We start from the raw sequence: 19916 nt of genomic DNA on the forward strand, positions 1-19916 counted from the left end.
TGTCTTTCCAATTTAGAGATGAGGATGTTGTGCAGGAGAGTGTCAAATGCTTTGTACAAGTCCAGGTAGATGACATCAGTTGCTCTTCCTTTATCCATCAGCGCTGTAACCCCATCGTAGAAGGCCACCAAATTTGTCAGACATGATTTGCCCTTAGTGAAGCCATGTCAGCTGTCACCAATCACCTCCTTATTTTCCATGTGCCTTAGCATAGTTTCCAGGAGGACCCACTCCGTGATGTTGGCAGGCAGAGAGATGAGACTGACTGGCCTGTAGTTCCCTAGGTCTTCCTTTTTGCCCCTTTTTAAAAATAGGGGTTATGTTTCTCCTTTTCTAGACAGTGGGAACTTCGCCAGACTGCCACTATTTCTCAGATATGAGGGATGGTGGCTTAGACACTTCATCTGACAGTTCCCTCAGGACCCACGGATGCATCTCATCAGGTCCCATGGACTTGTGCACCTTCAGGTTCCTTAGATGGTCTTGAACCTCGTCTTCTCCTATACTGGGTGGTTTTTTATTCTCCCAGTCCTTGCCTTTGCATTCTTAATTTCAGTGGTGTGACTGGAGAATTTGCCAGTGAAGACTGAGGCAAAAAATTCATTGAGTACCTCAGCTTTCTCCACATCCCGGATAACCAGGTCTCCTGTTTCCTTCCAGAGAGGACCTGCATTTTCCCTAGTCTTCCTTTTATCAGTGATGTAGCTATAGAAGCTTTTCTTGTTGCCCTTGTCCCTGGCCAAATTTAATTCTGTCAGGGCTTTGGCCTTCCTAACCTGATCCCTAGATGTTTGGACAACTTCTCTGTACTCCTCCTAGGCTATCTGTCCTTGCTTCCACCCTCTGTAGGCTTTGTTTTGGTGTTTGAGCTTGTCCAGGAGTTAGTTCCTTGTGCATCCATTCATGCCTCCTGGTGTTCTTACCTGACTACTTCTTTGTTGGGATGCATCGCTCCTGAGCTTGGAGGAGGTGATCTTTATATATTAATCAGCTTTCCTGGGCCCCTCTTCCCTCCAGGGCTTTATCCCATGCTACTCTACCAAGCAGAACCCTGAAGAGGCCAGTCTGCTCTCCTGAAGTCCAGGGTAGTGAGCTTGCTGTGCGCCCTCCTCGCTGCCCTAAGGATCTTGAGCTCCATGGTTACTAGACAAGGCTGCCCTTGAGCTTCATGCTCCCCACCAGCCCCTCCTTGTTGGTGAGAACAAGGTCCAGCATAGCACTTCTTGTTGGTTCTTCTATCACCTGGAGAAGGAAGTTATCATCAACACATTCCAAGAGCCTTCTGGATTGTTTATGCCCTGCTGTGTTGTCCCTCCAACAGATATCAGGGTGGTCAAAGTCCCCCATGAAGACCAGGGCTTGTGAACGTGAGGCTGTTCCTATGTGTCTATAGAGGGCCTCGTCCACTCGGTCTTCCTGGTCAGGTCTATAATGTCTCCTGTCCCTGCCCTCCCTTTAGTCCTGACCCATGAGCTCTCAGCCGACTCCTCATCCTTCCCCAGGCAGAGCTCCATGCACTCAGTTGGTCACTGACATAGAGGGTGACACCCTCCCCCATCTCCCTGGCTATCATTCCATTTCCACACTCCAGTCATAGCAGTCATCCCATCACGTCTCCATGATGCCAGTAAGATCGTAGCCCTGCAGGCATGTGCATGTCTCTAGTTCCTCTTGTTCATTCCCCAAACTATGTGCATTTGCATAGAGGCATTTAAGTTTGGCCTGGATGAAGCTGACTTACTGGCTGGAATTCCTTTGTGCTGCTCCTTAGGTGCTCCCCTGCTGATCTGTGACCCCTCTCCAGGCTCTGGGCATCTGTTGCTGGCACTGGTATCAAGCTGGTAGGATTGGGTTGGATTGAGGTTCCTCTCCCCCAGCAACTTTAGTGTAAAGCCCTCTTCACCAGCTTGGGAAGCCTATGAATGAAGATGCTCTTCCCCTTCTCTGACAGATGGACGCTATCAGCCCCCAGTAGACCAGGTTTCTCAAAGCCTCCCATGGTCTAAGTAGCCGAACCCCTGGCTGTGGCACCAGTCCTGTAACCAATTGTTGATTTGCCAGATTCGACTGGCCCTTTCAAACCCCTTCCCTTTGACCAGGAGGATTGATGTAATCCCTCTTGATAATCCTCAGACTGCTTCTGGCTGTATCCCCGGTGCCCACATGAAACAACAGCAGCAGATAATAGCGGACTGTACGAGGCTCATTAGTCTCTCGGTGACACCGCTGACACGAGCCCCCGGTGAGCAGCACCCCTCTCTAGAGCGTGCGTCAGGTTGGCAGATGGTGCCTCTGTACGTCTCAGAAGAGTCGCCTACTACTGGCACCTGTCGCCTTTTCTTAGTCACGCTGGTTGTTCCATGGGGAGCACACTGGGCTGCCTTACTCAGCTCCAACATCTCTCTTGATGTGATGGGTCTTTGCAGAGAGGTGAAGCAGTTCTGCCAGGGCACCTCAGGCTTCGGGGGAAGTGTCTTCGTCCTGCAGGTCCTTGCCATTGCAAGCTTCCATTCTTCTGCATTAATGCACCCCCCCCCTCCCTTCTTTGTGTGCTGGTGGGGGAGTTTCTAGCTCTTTGGCCATGGGCTGTGGGTCCACTGCAGACTGTACTTGGAACCAGCTATCTAACTCCTTCTCAGCCTCCCTGATGCTCCGCAGCCCTCTCACCACATCCAGTTTGCTAGCAATATGTCACAGAAGCTGCAGGCTTGGTTATGCTGAATTCTGTGTTTTAGTATGTTCAGAGCAGAAGGGCTTTAAGCAGAAACAGCAGGGTTGTTGTCGGGGTCACCATTAGCTGGGGTCCTTATTTCTCCATGCGGGAACAGAAACGACGCAACACCAATGTGATGATCAGGTCGTCCATCTTTTTTTCTTTATTCCTTTTCTGGTTACATTTATACTCTACTAAGTTCCGTACACGCACTCATCTATCTTCTAATAGGCTACAGGTCATCTACACGCGCTGTTCACGCGCCTCTACAAGCATTTGCATTGGTTAATTGCAATTAGCACATAAAGCCCAAAACTTGTCAAAACCTCCTTATCTCATACCCTGTTTTGCTCAGACTTGTGTGCTTTTGCTGACCACAGGTGTTTCTCACTTATCTGCTATCTTGTGTGTTTTTGCCAGCCTTATTTTGCTGGCCTTGTCTTCGTCCTTGCATTCTTCTGTCTGCACTAACTTTCTCCTAGCGTGGCCCAGACTCCTACAGGTTGTCATTAGGGATCAAGAAGCCCTGCTGATCCCCAGGGGGGTACACTGTTTTGAATGAAGTGAGAAGTGATTTTGATTCCATATCAAGTACATGATTTTTCCCACTACTCTCACAGCTGATGCTGGCATTAGGAAGTTGGTATTTGGCAATTTCACCATGTTAGTGTTTCTAGCAAGACCTGAGCCTTCAGGACCTGCAGTTTCTTGTCACTGTTAAGGAGTGGGATGCTATGTGGAACTGAGTAAGAAGTGTTTCTCTTGCTAAGAGCATCATTCATAAAATGTGTATGACTGGTGTCTTAGAGCAGCAGTTGCAAACAGAAGGATAGGTCTGTGGGGGTGGTACCATAGGCTCTCTGGGTGGAGAGCAGAGATGAGAAGCTTTAGAGGCAGAAGGAGATCCTTTCTTTTGCAGCCCACTGAAGGGTTACTTTCAGTCAGGTGGGAGGTAACTAAGGCATGTCCTTCAGCTGAAGCTGCACCTCACTCAGTATGATGAAACACATTTTTTTATTGTGAGGGTGACCGAGCACCAGCACAAGTTGCCCAGAGAGGTCATGGAGTCTCTGTCCCTGTCCTTGGTGGTGTTCAAAAGCTGTTCTGGACATGGTCTTGGCCAGTCAGCTCTAGCTGACTTTGCTTGAGTGAGGTGATAGGACAAGATGACCTCCAGAGGTCCCTTTCAACCTCAACCGTTCTGTGATACAGGTTGCCCTTTCCCTTCCTCCTTTCCCTTATGCAATAGTAGACTGTGCTGGCAAGACTTCACTGTGGCAACAGCACAGTAGCCAAGGATGTGTTTCCCTTCTTGGGGAAGCCTGAGGTTATTGGTAGGGAAGTAGTGCTTACCAGTTTTCTCTAGAGATCTTGGCAGTGATGGGGCAGAAGCTGAGGTGGTGTGGGTTCCCTGGCTAGCTTCAGGAATGTGAGGTAGAGGAGCTTGCTGGCAGGAGCTAATGCAGCGGACATGTTTAGATCATCCCATTGAAAGTTAGGATGTGGGGCTTTGAATTTAAGCTTTGATTTTTACAGTTAGGTTGTGCTGGGTTGAAGCTAGGTGACACAAAGACTAAGGGAAATCTGCAGTGGTGAAGCTGGGAATCTCTGTGTGGCTGGAACAGAGGCGATCCAAGCCAAGAGTGCTGAGAACTCAGTTTACTGCAGCTTGAACAATTAGTTAAGAAACGTAATATACCTACACTGTTGAAAACTTCAGCTGAAGCCACTTTTACTGAGGTTTGTCATCGCATTTCCCTTCTAATTTAAGATAGGCTGTGTGTACAGTCATGGCTTAACCAAGGCCGCAAGTCTGTCACTTTGTAGTGTCTGTGTTTTCAAGCAGGGAGAGAATTGTTAAACAATTTTGAGCATCTGTGTTTGAACTCATGCCTCATGAAAAGTGAATGTGTTTGTGGTGTATTTCATGAGTTTTGGAGGTTTTGTAATAAATATATCTTAAGCTTGTTGATCTTTGAAGCACGTGAATTAAATTAACATCTCTTGTTCATTAACCCACTCTTTTTTTTAGCTCCTATTTTGATGAAAAGGGTTTAGTCAGGCAACAGTTGGATTCTTTTGATGAGTTTATTCAGATGTCTGTGCAGAGAATTGTTGAAGATGCTCCACCAATTGATTTACAAGCTGAAGCCCAGCATGCCACAGGAGAAGTGGAAGAGCCGGTAAGTGGAGGCCCCTGGCAGAGGTGATATGTTTTTACAATGTAAAATGATTTTAGGTGGGTTTTATTCAACATCTGGAAATACATCTGAGTTATGACACTGCTCGCGCAGTCAATAGGACAGAAGTATGAACTCTTTGGAGTCTGAGATACATGGCCAAGTTTCCCGATAGTCAGGTATGTGACTGGGAAACACATGCAAGAGCTTTGTTATCCATGGAATCAAACTTCCCTCTCCTATAGAGTTACTCTCTCCTGCTGGTTCAGTTGAGAAATTGTTAATTGAGTTGAGAAATGACCAGGAACAATTGGCTGCTGCAGCTCATGTTGTCAGTTACTGTAGGAAACTGTGCTGACAGGGATGTAGTAGAGCAAGTCAGTAGCCAAAAACATGCCATGTTTTGGTGGGATTTTGATTTTCAGTAGCTTTACCATGGTGAGAAAGGTTTATGGTTGAAAAGTTATCTGTTAGCTTTCTTCGGCTGAAGTTAGGTCCAGGTTTTCAAAGGGTGCCATTGGTCATCATCTTCCATTGGCACCATGTTCCAAAGGAGAACAAATTATTTAAGGTCTGCGCTGTGTGATGGCTCTTCTACTCTTCTAGTGTGCACCTTCTACAATGGCTGTGGTGCTTTCGTCTGTGTCCCTCATCGTGTGATACCTGTTCCATAAGTGCATATAGTGAAGATCACTTGCCCTGCTATCAGTCACTACCTTGCTGCTTCCCTCTAGAGATTTAAAGGAACTTTAGGACACTGTTGTGGTTTAAACGCAGCCAGCAGCCAAACATCTCTTGCCTTATTTGAAGATACTGGATTAATTTAAGGAGACTGAGTGTATTGGACTAATTTGACTTCTTTCTCCCTCTACTCAGTCTCAAATTTTGAAGGCAATTTGGGTAATTTATAGTATATCAGAGGGTTTAGCAACCATGCTCAGAGATAGTAATTATGGTAGATGTGTTCTTGAGATTGCTTGCATGAGAACTTGGGAAACTTGATACTATATATGGGTGCTGTTGCAAATCCAGGAAAAAGGTGTTTCTTTGGGTAAGAATTGAGAGAATTTTTTTGACCTACAAAATGTTTGCCAACAAGGCTCTGCCACCTACTATCATAGGAAGTTTTCATGCCTTTTTAAAATCAGACTGTTTTCACGTCCTTTCCAATAATTCAAGTCTTTATTTACTGATCCTATAGAATCATCCTAGGAACTGGTGTTACCCAACTTGCTGTGTTTTCAGTTATAAATAACAGTTATCCTTCTTCAGTAGCAGTTTTGGTTAGTAATAAGTAAGAGAGAATATCTTGAATGCAGAAGGCCAATTATTGGTATATCTTGTGGATAGAGCAGCAATGACACTTCAGTTTGTCTGAAAGCTGTGGATTTTTTGATGAATTGATGCAGTAATCTGTTTAATCTCTAGAGGAAACAAAATCAGTGCAGATGTTAAAAAGGTCGTTTCTGTGCCTTTGTGAGACAAAATATATGGGATGGATAATTTGCACCTTTGCTTTTAGCAGTGAGTCCAGAGAAAGGGCTTAATCTGAGGATTTTGAAAATGTATTTTAGAAAGGCTAGAACCACTTGTGACATAAACCATAAACTGACTTTTTTTTCTCTGCATTGGAGCTTGATTTGCTAGAGCAAGTGTTGCTTTGGTGGTGTGCTACAGCAGAGTCCTTACGGCTGAGATACGGTAAAATGCCTACATGGGATTCAAGTTTTCTTTTAGTGATAGATATTCTCAGCTGCCTTCTAGGCTTAGTTGGGGTGGCAGCACTGTAGTTCTTTATTTGTGTTAGCTTCTGTTCTGCGGAGGGATGTGGTGGGGAAATAGCAACTTGAAAAGAAGCTGTAAGGCAACAAGCCTTTTGACTTGTATACATGCAGGTCTGATGATGTCTTCATGTTTTTGTTCCCCCGTGGATTTTGGTGTGTGAAGGAACACTTTGTGAGTAGAGTGGCTCATCTCTAGGTCCTTCTGCATGCAAGGAGGCCAAGAGCCAAGTTGCCTTGGCACGTTTGTGCACCAGGACTGAGACCAGGCGTAAAAAATAGTTGAACAAAGCTACTGTTGTGTAACTGCTTGCTTTCTTTTAAGTTCTAGTTCTCCCTACCAGATACAAAAATGCACTTTGATAAGAGTATTGTTTTAAAACTTTTACCCCTTTATTTTAAATGTGAGGCTTTTGATTTAAGTGAACTGAATCTCTAAGTCTCATTGTGGTAGGATTCTGAGGGGTGAGTGGCTCTCAGAGCAAAATGTAGATCCTGAGAATTGTTCTGTTGCTGAAAGGTGTCTGTCATTTCACGCCCATGGTTTCACTGTAACACGTGAAAGGATTTCTGTAGAACAGAACCAAAGCTATTAAATCTGATGTTTTAGGCATGGATGCAGAGCTTTACAAAAGCTCACACTTGTTTGATACATCAGCTATGTCATTGTCTGCGTTGAAGCAGATTCACCTTTTTGCATCATGAAACTAGCAGTTTTATTTAAAGTTACATAAACAGTGTCTAAGTAGGCATATGTAAGGCATATCCTATTTGATAATATATTCACTGACTTGGCAGATTTTGAGTTTGTTAGCTATTTTATAGGAAGATGACCTATTTGGGTACTTTATTCTTCTCTTACTAATGGTTTTGACCCTTCAGTTTCCTCTGTTTTTTTTATTCATGAGGCATTTAGAAATTATGGAAAGTTTTTGAGCGTTTTTTTGATCTAGTCATCTGAGGAGGGATTGTTTAGATACCTTGAGCTGAGGACATGTGGCAGCATTGGGTATTAAGCTCTAGGGCTGCTCTTGAACAAAAGAAAGCAGCTGTTTCTTCCGTTACAGGTAAATGTCATTTGTTTTCCAGCCCCGGTATCTGTTGAAGTTTGAACAAATCTATCTCTCCAAACCTACACATTGGGAAAGAGATGGAGCACCCTCACCTATGATGCCTAATGAAGCCAGACTGAGAAACCTCACGTAAGAATGAACGCTGTAGCAGATAAATACAAGGAAGGACTGGCCCTGCATTATTAATTGATAGTCTTTTTCCATTTAGTAGTGACTTGAAAATGTAATAATTACTGCTTTATTTAAATTTCAATGTCTACTTGTTAAATCTAGAAGGTAATTTGGTAATAATGCTTAATATTACCAGTGAGTGCTTGAATAACTGCCTTCATTATCCTTCTGTACAACCTGGAGCAGTAACTGGCAGGTAACACAATGGTGGTTTTATTCTGTAGGTATTCAGCCCCCTTGTATGTGGATATAACTAAAACAGTTATTAAAGAAGGGGAGGATCAGTTACAGACACAGCACCAGAAGACTTTTATAGGAAAAATTCCTATTATGTTACGTTCAACATACTGTTTGTTGAATGGCTTAACTGACCGTGATCTTTGTGAACTGAATGAATGCCCGCTTGATCCTGGTGGCTACTTCATCATTAATGGATCAGAAAAGGTAAGGGATTATACCTTGCACAGCCATCTTTACAGGCACTGAAAGTTCTGTTACTGTTATTCTGTTCCGTATGTTTTGCCAGGAGCTTAAGCGCTTTTATTCAAGTGTATTACTGTTACTGTGGTCACTCATGATCTTGTAGAAAGATGGGCTTTCAGTCCTCTGTTAGGACTTTCTTGACCCACCTTTTCTTCTTCTTTAAGGCATGTTTACCTTCAGTTTCATAACTGTTTTGCACTGAATGCCACCAAGTACTCTAGATATTTTCCTTTCCATTTTCAACATTGCAGAGCAGCATGCACTCTAAAATAAGGTACTTCTTCACTCAGTGTCTCCTCTGGTTTGTTCACAGCTGTATAGATGCATTTTATTATCAGAATAGGTTATTCCCTCCATTGCTGTGGATTCAGTTTAGTAAATCATATCGTCTCCATGTTTGTGCCTCATCAGTGAAACTGTCAGTTTTTTGTAACTGACACCTGGGCAAATGCAGCAAAAGAAATAGAAGTGTATTTTTCTTCGGGGGGAGGGGGGGGGGAATCTGGCTTTGACCGTCAGAGCTGGCATTTAATTTAAATGCCTGTGTAGTGTGTTGGCCTTGGAAACAGATAGTGAAATTCTTTCTTTATCAGTGTTGTGCCTAAAGCTAACAGAAATGTCTCGGCACAGCTAGCAGATGCAATAAGTACATCATGGAGAACAGTGTTCTCGGAATCTTGTTTTGGTTATTCTACCTTACCTAAGTGTATGATTTGCTTAATACTGTATTTTTAAAATGTAGGGTATAATCCAACTGATTTTGGCAAATTGACTTCATGCTGTGCAGTGCTCTTAAAGCTAAGGCACCTGAAGGAATAGTAGAAACACACTGTGCTTGTTTGTCAGTTATTTACTAGTGTTCTTGTTTCTAACACAGGTTCTGATTGCTCAAGAGAAAATGGCTACAAACACAGTGTATGTGTTTGCAAAGAAAGACTCAAAATATGCCTACACAGGAGAGTGTAGATCTTGTCTGGAAAATTCCTCTCGACCAACAAGTACTATATGGGTCAGCATGCTGGCCAGAGGTGGGCAGGTATGCCTAAGCAGTAAGAGCCCCTGCCCTGGGGCTTATGTTAAAGGCTGGTTTACGAGTTTTATTACTGTTCTGTCTCTTCATGTCGTTTATTTTTGGGATTTTAAGAAGAAATTTCTTCTGATGCTAAGTTGTAAAGAAGGTAAAATTAAATGAAAATGTATTCTGTTTGTCATAGATTATGCCTGTCTCTGGGACAAATAATGTAAGAATTGAAATGAAGACTCAGTTTGTGGCAGGTGTAAGGGTGAAGCCAAAAAATAATTTTAGAATTACTGTAAATACATTCTTGGAAAATCCAAACAAGCTGCATCCTGCTTTTTGACAAAGGACAAGAATAGGAGCAGGGACCCTGTCTTTGCTGATGGCCAAGCTAGTGTTTAGATGTGTTTTGCAGACCACATGTGAATTAATATTTAACATCTAATTCTGCCATCTGTGAGGGAAATAAGTGCTATTCATAACTTCAAAAGCAGAAGGTGTCAGTACTCATTTACCGTTGCACTGACGTTTGGAGATTCCCCAACATGTTCCAGGAGTAAATTTAGTAGAAGCCTTATACCACTCTCGCTCCTGATGGCCAGGGCACTCCTGAGTGGTTGTTCCTCTGCATCCCACAGTGTTTGTTTCTTTCTGGGAGGGGAGAGCAGCTACTTGGAATAATTGTGAGAACGGAGATTCTTACACAGTGGAATATAAAAGCTGGGTTTAAGCTGACAGAAGGAAAGCTGACGGTGGATAGGATTGCTCTTTGCAGATACAGAAAGGGAGAGGATGCATACAGGTGAATGAGAAGTATTATTTAAATACCTTTGTGTCAGCAAAACTTTCCCAGTTTTTGCAGACTTCTAAGGTTAGAAATGTTTTTAAAAATAAAGTCACTGCTGCAGTAAGGTTTCAGAATAGCTCCTTAGCTGGCCTGCTGAGAAGTCATCCTTTCCTGTAGTGCTTGAATAAATACACTTATGCTCTATCATCCAAATTCAGAGATATATTTTTATTTAAAGGCAAGATCATTTAAGACTAATATATGTTTTTCCCCATCTTTTCAGGGTGCAAAGAAGAGTGCTATTGGTCAGCGCATTGTAGCAACTTTGCCGTATATCAAACAAGAAGTCCCCATCATAATTGTCTTTCGTGCACTGGGCTTTGTGTCTGACAGGGACATTTTAGAACACATCATATATGATTTTGAAGATCCAGAAATGATGGAAATGGTAATATATGTTAACTAAGTTATTTCCTGTCTTGACATTTGGTGATGTATAGGTGTGGCTAATCATCATTCAAAGTACTGTTCATTTTCCAGTTGTAATTTATTACTTTATTGGTTTTTGGGTTGTCTATTAGAAATGTCAAAAGTTCTCTGCCTAAACCTATTCTAATGAGTATTTTAAGTGAACAGAGTGCAATGGAAATTTCAAGGGGTTAATATGTATTTGGAGAGGTAGGGTCTTCTCGTACTGCCATTGACTTAAATAGTAAAATCCTGACTTAACACCTGAAACTGCAACAGGCCTAGAATTTACTGGAATGAGAACTATTTTCTGTAGTCTAAACTATTATTTTTGTGTGCTTCCTGCATGCTCCATTACCATTTTCTGCTGCTCTTGAAAAAGCTACTGTAGTAAAGCAAGAAAGAACTGGATCAGTAATTAGCAGTTCCTGGAAAAGAATCATCAGTAAACTACTGCATAGTTTCCTTCAACCCCAACAGGCACTGGATGCTATAGGATTGTACTGTATTTTGTGCATTAGGTCAAACCTTCTCTGGATGAAGCGTTTGTCATTCAGGAGCAAAATGTTGCTCTAAACTTCATCGGATCAAGAGGTGCAAAGCCAGGTGTCACCAAAGAAAAGAGAATCAAGTATGCTAAAGAAGTCTTGCAGAAAGAAATGCTCCCACACGTTGGTGTCAGTGACTTCTGTGAAACCAAAAAGGCCTATTTTCTAGGGTATGTCAGTGTTTTCTGTCACACATCTGCAAATGGATCCTGAATACACATTTTATTCACATATATGTATATGATTGGAAGAATGCACTGAGTGGAACTTTGATTTTAATCTCAGTCTTCTGGATACTCAGTGATAAACTTTAGGGCATTGGTTTATTTTCATAGCTGAGAAAATGTCAATAACAGGAAAAAAAAATAGAAGCAAAACAAGCCTCCAACACATTTTGGATCTTAAGTTAAATGTGATGACAGTGATAAATGACTCTTTGACACCGCATAGCATGGACAACATATAGAGGTTGATAATTGATGTGTAGATAACTACTGATAAGCTGTTTGTAATGTAAACCCACTCTTTGAAACTATTAGAACATCCTCTTGATCACAGCTTATTGGTATGCAGGTGAACCATAGCATGAGGAGACTTACCATTTTACACCTGATTCCATGGGCTTAAACATAGCCCACGTTACAGTATGGGACAGATGTATGTAGCAGAAGATGCGTTGCCATCATGATGTAAATATTAACTTCTCTGTAGTTACCTGAACTATCAGTGGGTCATTCAACTCGAAGGACGTACATGCTGAAGAGGTCTAGTTTAGGACAGCAATGTCCTAAAGATCTAGAATAGACAGCCTTTAGGAAACGGTTCAGTGATTTATCTATGAAAGCCTATAATCTTTGTTGTGAATGTCTGTTGTCAGTTTAAAATATAAACTATCTTATTTGCTTAGGTATATGGTTCATAGATTGTTGCTGGCAGCACTGGGAAGAAGAGAGCTTGATGACAGAGATCATTATGGCAACAAAAGACTGGATCTTGCTGGGCCACTGTTAGCTTTCCTCTTCAGAGGGTAACTATAATGTATATGTTTTCTTTGGAGCTAATTAATGTTAGAGGCATTGCAAACTCTGTGCTTCTAAATCAATCAGAGTATTCTGTTGTGTCTGATAAATGGTCTTACACAACATAGCCTGTATCTGGTTATGATTTTTTCATGGGGTGGGTAAATCTCCTCTAATAGTAGGTGACTAGCGTCAGCTTGTTTTGAAGCATATTTTGTGCATGTTCACAAACAGGTTAATTTGTTTTGGTGTCCTGTTCCGTGTTGTCGTCGTCCCCGTCCCCCCCCCCCCCCCCCCCCCAGTTACAAATTACCTGCTTCTTTTCAGGAGGCCAGTGACATTTTTTCCCAATAGTGCTGATCCAAGTAGGCTGTATTGCTGCAGTACTGTTTAATTATGTTTCTTGGTATCTTCTTCTACAGAATGTTTAAAAATTTGCTGAAGGAAGTGAGAATATATGCACAGAAGTTTATTGACAGAGGGAAAGATTTCAACTTGGAACTGGCAATTAAAACAAGAATTATTTCAGATGGTTTAAAGTATTCATTGGCAACTGGAAACTGGGGTGACCAGAAAAAAGCTCATCAGGCCAGAGCAGGAGTATCTCAGGTACAATAGCTGAATAAGGCATGGTAGCATTTGTCAGGTTTATGTAAAACTCTGTCATGGAGGAGTTTAACATTGCTTGGCAGCCATGCATGTTGAATGTTAAATAGAACCATTTTAAAAAAGGAAACTTACATAGTTGAAACAGATGAAGATCCAAATAGTTGAGTCTGGTGTGGGGTTTGGGGGTTTTTTGTTGTTTGTTTTTTGTTTTAGCTGTTGTGTTCACTGCAGAACAGTTGCTGTAACTCTTGTAAAGACTTTTTGTGTTAGACCATATGCTTGTGTGTCTGGTCAAGTCCTAGTCCGGAGAATCTTTAGGGAGGATGGATTTCTTTCCTTTAATTACTCCCAGTGCATCACAGGTGGTTAAAGAAACTTGAGTGACACCTTGTAATATAACAGTTATATATTCCACAGCTAATGATGAGAAGCACTGACTTTATTAGCCCAGAGCAGTGCTTAGTTCAGCCTGTTTCTCATAAAGGTAGAGGAAAGAGGTGACAGTTTTTAAATGTCAGCACGTTTTGTTGTCTGGAGCTCTGCTGAGATCGTAATTTGGGAAAAACAAGGTTAGCAAGGGGATGAAGATGGTAGCTGTCCCTGGACGGTGTGTCATTGGTGTATGTGTATGAGGGGCTTGTTTGCTTTTTAAATAAACTCTCACATTTCAGTCTGTAAAAATAAATTTTCTTAAATTTTTGAGAAGCCTTGAGCAGACTGAAAAGAAAGTAAATGCTGATTTGCTCCTAATAACTAAGTCATCTTAGTTTTTCAAACTAAGTTTGAAAAGATCTCTGTGTCATTGTGCTGACAAACACTCCTGTTGAAAATGCAGCTTAAAAAGTATTTTTACAAGTATCACTCACTCTGTTTACCTGATCAGAGTAAGCTATACTACAAAAACCAGCTCTCTGCTTGGATAACTGTGTTTATGCTGGGCCTTGCCATGGTATAAGCGTGCTCTGAAAACTTCTGCCATTACAACGCTGGTTAGGAACTTGAGATTTTAATGGTGAACTTAGTCTAATATTAGTGGAGGTGAACTAAAAAGTCTAGCTAACAAAAACCAGAGCTATTTTAGTGCTTTTCAAGTATATAATTTCTAGAGGGTGTTGACCCTTTGCTGTAATGTATCATGATGCCCATCAACAACACACTTAAGCTTTGACTAACTGAATTTCTTGCTATGTGCAGGTGTTAAACCGCCTGACTTTTGCATCCACGCTTTCCCATCTGAGACGCCTGAATTCTCCAATCGGTAGAGATGGTAAACTAGCAAAGCCCAGGCAGCTGCACAATACGCTGTGGGGGATGGTTTGCCCTGCTGAGACCCCAGAGGTAATGAAAGTAATATTTGTGTCAGTACTTACTCATGCCTAACTTTTATCTGCTAGTCGTTTTATAGCCATGGCACTTCTGATGATCCCTTGCACTTTTTTTAAATGCTGACATGAATATTTAGCTTTATAGATAACTCTGTGGTTGAATGATAGAAATTAATAAAGTAAATAGCATGTTTTGTGTCCAGTTCCTTGAGGACTTGAAGTTTAAGTTCTTGGACCTTCTTGGGGAAATATCTTGATTTGGAAATGCAAGTTAACTCTGTTTTTCTCCTAGGGTCATGCAGTAGGACTTGTGAAGAACTTAGCCCTCATGGCTTACATTTCTGTGGGGTCTCAGCCATCCCCAATTTTGGAATTCTTGGAAGAGTGGAGTATGGAAAACCTGGAAGAAATATCTCCAGCAGCAATAGCTGAGTATGTGCAAATGAAACTGTTTAAACAGACTTAAACTTTTTATCCTGCACAGCACTTCAAGGGTTTGGTTTGCGGTCTTTTTAACTTACTTGTTTGTTTTTCCCTCTTTCTAGCGCTACCAAGATCTTTGTTAACGGCTGCTGGGTAGGAATACACAAAGATCCGGAGCAGCTCATGAATACCCTGAGGAAGCTCCGTCGTCAGATGGACATCATTGTGTCAGAGGTATAAATTTTACGTCTAGAATTTGGGTGTCTTTTTAGATGAGAGAGGATAATGCCTTGATATTACTTTGCTAGCTCCAAATAGCATTATTTGCAAGTCTCTTTTTGAACATACTTCATGTTGCTTGTTTGGTTTTTTTTTGTTTTGGGAGTTTTGAGGGTTTTTGTCCTTCTTGGGGGTGGTTTTTTTGTTTGATGTGTTTAGTTGTGGGGGTTTTTGTTTTCTTTGTTTTTTAAAGAGGATCCAGTTGAAAAAAACAGTTGAAAATAGTCTCTTGAAATGCTCCTGTTTGTAGGAGTGTTAATGCTTGTTCTGTGCTGCTGATAGAACCTGTAAGGTCTTTGTTTTAGGGAGCTTCATTATGCTATTTTGTGTTCCGCAGTTCTGATTCTGGGCTGAGACTGTACTCATGGGGTGCTGCTTTCTTGTCCAGGTCTCAATGATTAGAGATATTCGTGAGCGAGAAATCCGCATCTATACTGATGCAGGCAGAATTTGTCGACCCCTTTTAATTGTGGAAAAACAGAAGTTGCTGTTGAAGAAAAGGCATATTGACCAACTGAAGGAAAGAGAGTATAACAATTACAGGTGAGATATGTTCCTGAAATTCAACTGAATGCCTAATTTTCCATTTCAGAACCTGTAAATTCCCTCAGATTGGAGAGAGAAGTGTTTAAAGCTTTGTGCAGCACAAAGATGCTGTCTCTGCCTGGTAGCCTCATTCATATTTTTATCACACTGAGGCAGTGGTAGTAATAATAAGTCAGGGAAGTCCTTGTTCTTGTTACTGCTGAAGAGACCCATTTTATGTGTCAGTTGAGTATTTCAGACATTGGTTATTCAGTTGGCAGGATCTCGTGGCCAGCGGTGTAGTAGAGTACATTGATACACTGGAAGAAGAGACTGTGATGCTGGCAATGACTCCAGATGACTTGCAAGAGAAAGGTGTGGCATATTGTTCAACGTACACGCACTGTGAGATTCACCCATCGATGATCCTGGGAGTATGTGCATCTATTATCCCTTTCCCTGATCATAACCAGGTCAGTGCATCTCTTCTGACATCCTGCTTTTAAAGTTGATAGAAAACCCATGGGTGTATGTGTAAAGAGCTTTATGCACATATATACTGGTCTTCCCTTGTCTCTGTAGTCTCCCAGGAACACATACCAGTCTGCTATGGGTAAACAGGCTATGGGAGTTTACATTACAAACTTTCACGTTCGTATGGATACGCTGGCACACGTGTTGTATTATCCTCAGAAGCCCCTTGTAACAACACGCTCCATGGAATACTTGCGATTTAGAGAGTTACCAGCAGGTATGTTGTCAGTTAATGTTTATTAAACGAAAATATTACTGTTTTGTTTAAACTATGTCACAAATGTTGTGTGTAGAATACCTGGAATATTTAGCAAATGCATGTAGTTTAAAAATTAACTATAGGTTAAATGTTAACTTATAGCTGGACACCTAGACTGCAAAAATATACATTGCTAGTGTTGCAGCTTAAACTACTTTATCCATATAGTCTGCTAAAATCTAACTGGAAAAATACATTTTCTGTATTTGGTATTTGCTAGGTTCTTCACAAGGGGTCACTCTCAACCGACTCTCTTTTCTACCCAAAGTTGCATTTGCTAATACTACATCGTTTTTGTATGTGGGACGTGGAGATTTTATCTCAGAAAGGGTAGAACAGCTTCACTGTAGAAAATACAGCTTATTTTGAGTTACAAGTAATGGCTGTCTGGTATGTGTGCATCCTTTCAAAGCATTTGCTCTGCGTATTACAGGTATCAACTCGATTGTAGCCATTGCATCATACACAGGCTATAACCAGGAAGATTCTGTCATCATGAACCGTTCTGCTGTTGACAGAGGCTTTTTCAGGTAAGACTTTGTAAACTTTTTCAACTGCTTGGAATTAAAAAAGTATACCGAGTTGTCCAGAGGCTCAAGAAAAGTTCATCTTACGCTGAAAGATACCATTCTCCAAATCTTTCCAACCTGAGAAGCTTTTCGATTATTTTTTTTTTAAAACGGGGGTGGAGGGAGCAGCACAATGGAAGTGGTGAATGTGAACCTTAGCAAAACACAGTGAGGAATGGTTCATCCTTTGTGCAAACTGACTTCCCACTGTGTCTTCCCAACTCTTCCATTTTGGTTTTTACTACGTTTACTCTTCTTTGTATGATGGTTAAATGAAAAAATTTGGACTCTCTGCTGTTATTTAACTCTTGCCAGTTACATGAACTATTTAATGGCAATATTGCAGCTTTGAAATACAGTCTTGTCTATATAGTAATAGAGTCTTACAAATATATTTGTAATATGGTCTTGACAGTTGCTACCAGTGAGGATTGACATGTTCCTCTTCTTAGTAGGAACTGCTGTTGGGACAACTGGCAACTGACGTGACTTTGTGCATTATAGTTTTTAGATGGCTGTACTTAGCTCTATAGCTGGTCAATGGGTTTCTAGTTATGTTGATTTTCTTTTGTCCAAGTTGAGACCAAGAAGTGTGTGCTTGGTATCTTGGATCTACTGCCTTCCAATGTAGAATGAGACTATTAGACTTTTATGGCTCACATGAAGCTTTTATAGAACCTCCTGTGTGCAATTAAATGTGGATAATATTTATCTTAAAGGCTGTGGCTTTGGTGTGCTGGCAACTGAGGCAGCAAACAAAAACCCCCTAAAGCCCTAGAAAGAAGGTTATACAAATTGAAAGTCTTCCACTGCAGCTCAGCTGTACTGAATGTGACACTGCAGTGTAGCAGTAGAAGCCTAAAAATGCTTGCGAAATGGCAGGTATAAGGAGAATGATATGATGATGTGAATAATCTTTAGGAATAATAACTACTTTTGAGATGTCAAGCAGTTCTGAAGGTCACTGCTGTTCATCAAAAATTAGCATGTTATGTACAGGTTCTTCGGCAATATCTGAAAAGTGACCGTCAAAATGCCCTCTGAAACTGTTTTTTGTGTGTTTGGTGGAGTGGTTTTTGGTTTTGTTTTCCCCTCCTCAGTGATGATCAGATTAACAAGACTTCAGAGGAAAGGTGGTGTGGCATGTGAACATTATTTGTTTTGGTTGACATTAGTAACAGTAACCATAATACGTGATAAAAGGGTGATTATAGTGAAATTGAGTTATACAGATGGGGAAAAATGATGCTGGTTTCACCGGAGAAGGCTTTATAACTTTGTTTCAGATCTGTGTTCTATCGCTCATACAAAGAGCAAGAGTCTAAAAAAGGGTATGACCAAGAGGAAGTTTTTGAAAAGCCTACACGCGAAACTTGCCAAGGTAAGATGTAGGAGTGCATGAAGACTTGAGTTTTTAAATTAAATTTTTGTAGGCAGAGTTGTCAGTGTTGTTGAACTGATCCAGTCTTTATTTTGGGACATATAAAATAGCAGAAATGTCTGTATTAATAGCAAAATACATCAGTTGATATATTTGCATAAAATTATCTTCAGACATTTTAGCAGTAGTCTGAAGTTGCAAGCAGACTTGTTGGATTTCTACAAGATCAAAGTCAATATGTTGTAAAATTTGGGACTCTACTTTTTTCTTTTTTTCCCAAGGTATGAGACATGCGATCTATGACAAACTTGACGATGATGGTTTGATAGCACCTGGGGTACGTGTGTCTGGGGATGATGTCATCATTGGCAAAACAGTGACGCTGCCAGAAAATGAAGATGAATTGGAAAGCACCAACAGACGTTTCACAAAGAGAGACTGTAGCACTTTTCTTCGAACTAGTGAGACTGGTATTGTAGATCAGGTCATGGTAACCCTTAACCAGGAAGGATACAAGTTCTGCAAGATCAGGGTGAGCACTAACGTATGTGCTTTCTACTTTTAACCATTTTTGTTCTGTATTTAAGTTGCCAATTGAATGTTTTTCTGTGGCTTCCAGGTACGCTCTGTAAGAATCCCACAAATTGGAGATAAATTTGCTAGCAGACATGGGCAGAAAGGAACCTGTGGTATCCAGTACAGGCAAGAGGTAGTGATTTTTTTTTTCTCCTTTTTTCCTTCTTAACATTTAACTTCTGATCTTCCTAGCATTGGACCTGCCTTGAGTGAGTTGTCTGTGGAATATCTACTAGGGTGCAATATATTGGCTTAAATTTAGCTAAAATATGTTTAGAAAGGGACACAGCTGCTGCTTACACAGTACTTCAGTGCCTTTGAAATGCTTTAAAAGATGTAATTTGAATCCACAGAACTGCTTTTCTTAAAGCTGATATTCTGGATAGTACTGACTCTGTTTCCATGCTCTAGGATATGCCCTTCACATGTGAAGGCATCACCCCTGATATAATTATCAATCCTCATGCCATCCCTTCCCGCATGACCATTGGTCACTTGATCGAGTGTCTTCAGGGGAAGGTAAGAAGAATCTTTTATGCTGCATGTCATGTCATGTCATGTCTGAGCAGTATGAATTAAAATGGTTGTTGTTTTGGGGGGGTGGTTTTTTTGGTAAAGATAGTATTCCCTGGTAGGTGTTAATAAAAAGTAAGGATTGTTCTCCAGTTACTTGATAGCAAAAGCAGGTTTCTTGGGGAAGACCTACAGTCCTGTAAATTTTGTCCAGCGAGTCAGACTACAGTGTACTCTACACTCTCATCTGTTGCTTTTATTCCAAACATTTCCTGTGACCTAGGAAAAGGAGTAGTGAAATTGTTGATACGGTGTATTTTTTTACAAATCTCACTATAAATTGTGTAGCTGATAAAGCAAGATAGGCTACTGTCATGGGCATGAAATCTCAAGTTCTGGCATTAAGAGTTAAAACTCTTTGAAATAGCTTAATGTTGTCTGATCAGTCCTTCAGAAATCTGACAGGCATTTGCAAATCTCCTCTCTGTAGGTGTCTGCAAACAAGGGAGAAATTGGTGATGCTACACCTTTTAATGATGCTGTCAATGTGCAGAAGATTTCCAATCTTTTATCAGATTATGGCTATCATCTAAGAGGAAATGAGGTATAATCAAAATACCAATTCACTGTATTTTTTTAATATATATCTGATGGATAGTAAGGCTTATGATTTGATAATTGC

At 41.1% G+C, this 19916-nt stretch overlaps 1 protein-coding gene across 1 annotated transcript in view; it reads left to right on the forward strand.

Moving 5' to 3' along the window:
• Positions 1–19916, forward strand: part of POLR2B (RNA polymerase II subunit B) — a 24426-nt gene that overhangs the window by 1651 nt on the left and 2859 nt on the right. Inside the window, exons 3-22 of the mRNA XM_074866713.1 lie at positions 4746–4896; positions 7764–7876; positions 8143–8362; positions 9279–9437; positions 10490–10654; positions 11196–11392; positions 12130–12249; positions 12664–12850; positions 14045–14188; positions 14468–14607; positions 14721–14832; positions 15266–15420; positions 15677–15875; positions 15985–16153; positions 16629–16725; positions 18051–18145; positions 18427–18677; positions 18765–18854; positions 19133–19240; positions 19725–19838. Coding sequence (XP_074722814.1) covers positions 4746–4896; positions 7764–7876; positions 8143–8362; positions 9279–9437; positions 10490–10654; positions 11196–11392; positions 12130–12249; positions 12664–12850; positions 14045–14188; positions 14468–14607; positions 14721–14832; positions 15266–15420; positions 15677–15875; positions 15985–16153; positions 16629–16725; positions 18051–18145; positions 18427–18677; positions 18765–18854; positions 19133–19240; positions 19725–19838 — 2986 coding nt within the window. The remainder of the gene's footprint in view (positions 1–4745; positions 4897–7763; positions 7877–8142; positions 8363–9278; positions 9438–10489; positions 10655–11195; positions 11393–12129; positions 12250–12663; positions 12851–14044; positions 14189–14467; positions 14608–14720; positions 14833–15265; positions 15421–15676; positions 15876–15984; positions 16154–16628; positions 16726–18050; positions 18146–18426; positions 18678–18764; positions 18855–19132; positions 19241–19724; positions 19839–19916) is intronic.

This window comes from Strix uralensis, chromosome 4 (genome assembly GCF_047716275.1).
Source record: "Strix uralensis isolate ZFMK-TIS-50842 chromosome 4, bStrUra1, whole genome shotgun sequence".
In the NCBI taxonomy this organism is placed as follows: domain Eukaryota; kingdom Metazoa; phylum Chordata; class Aves; order Strigiformes; family Strigidae; genus Strix; species Strix uralensis.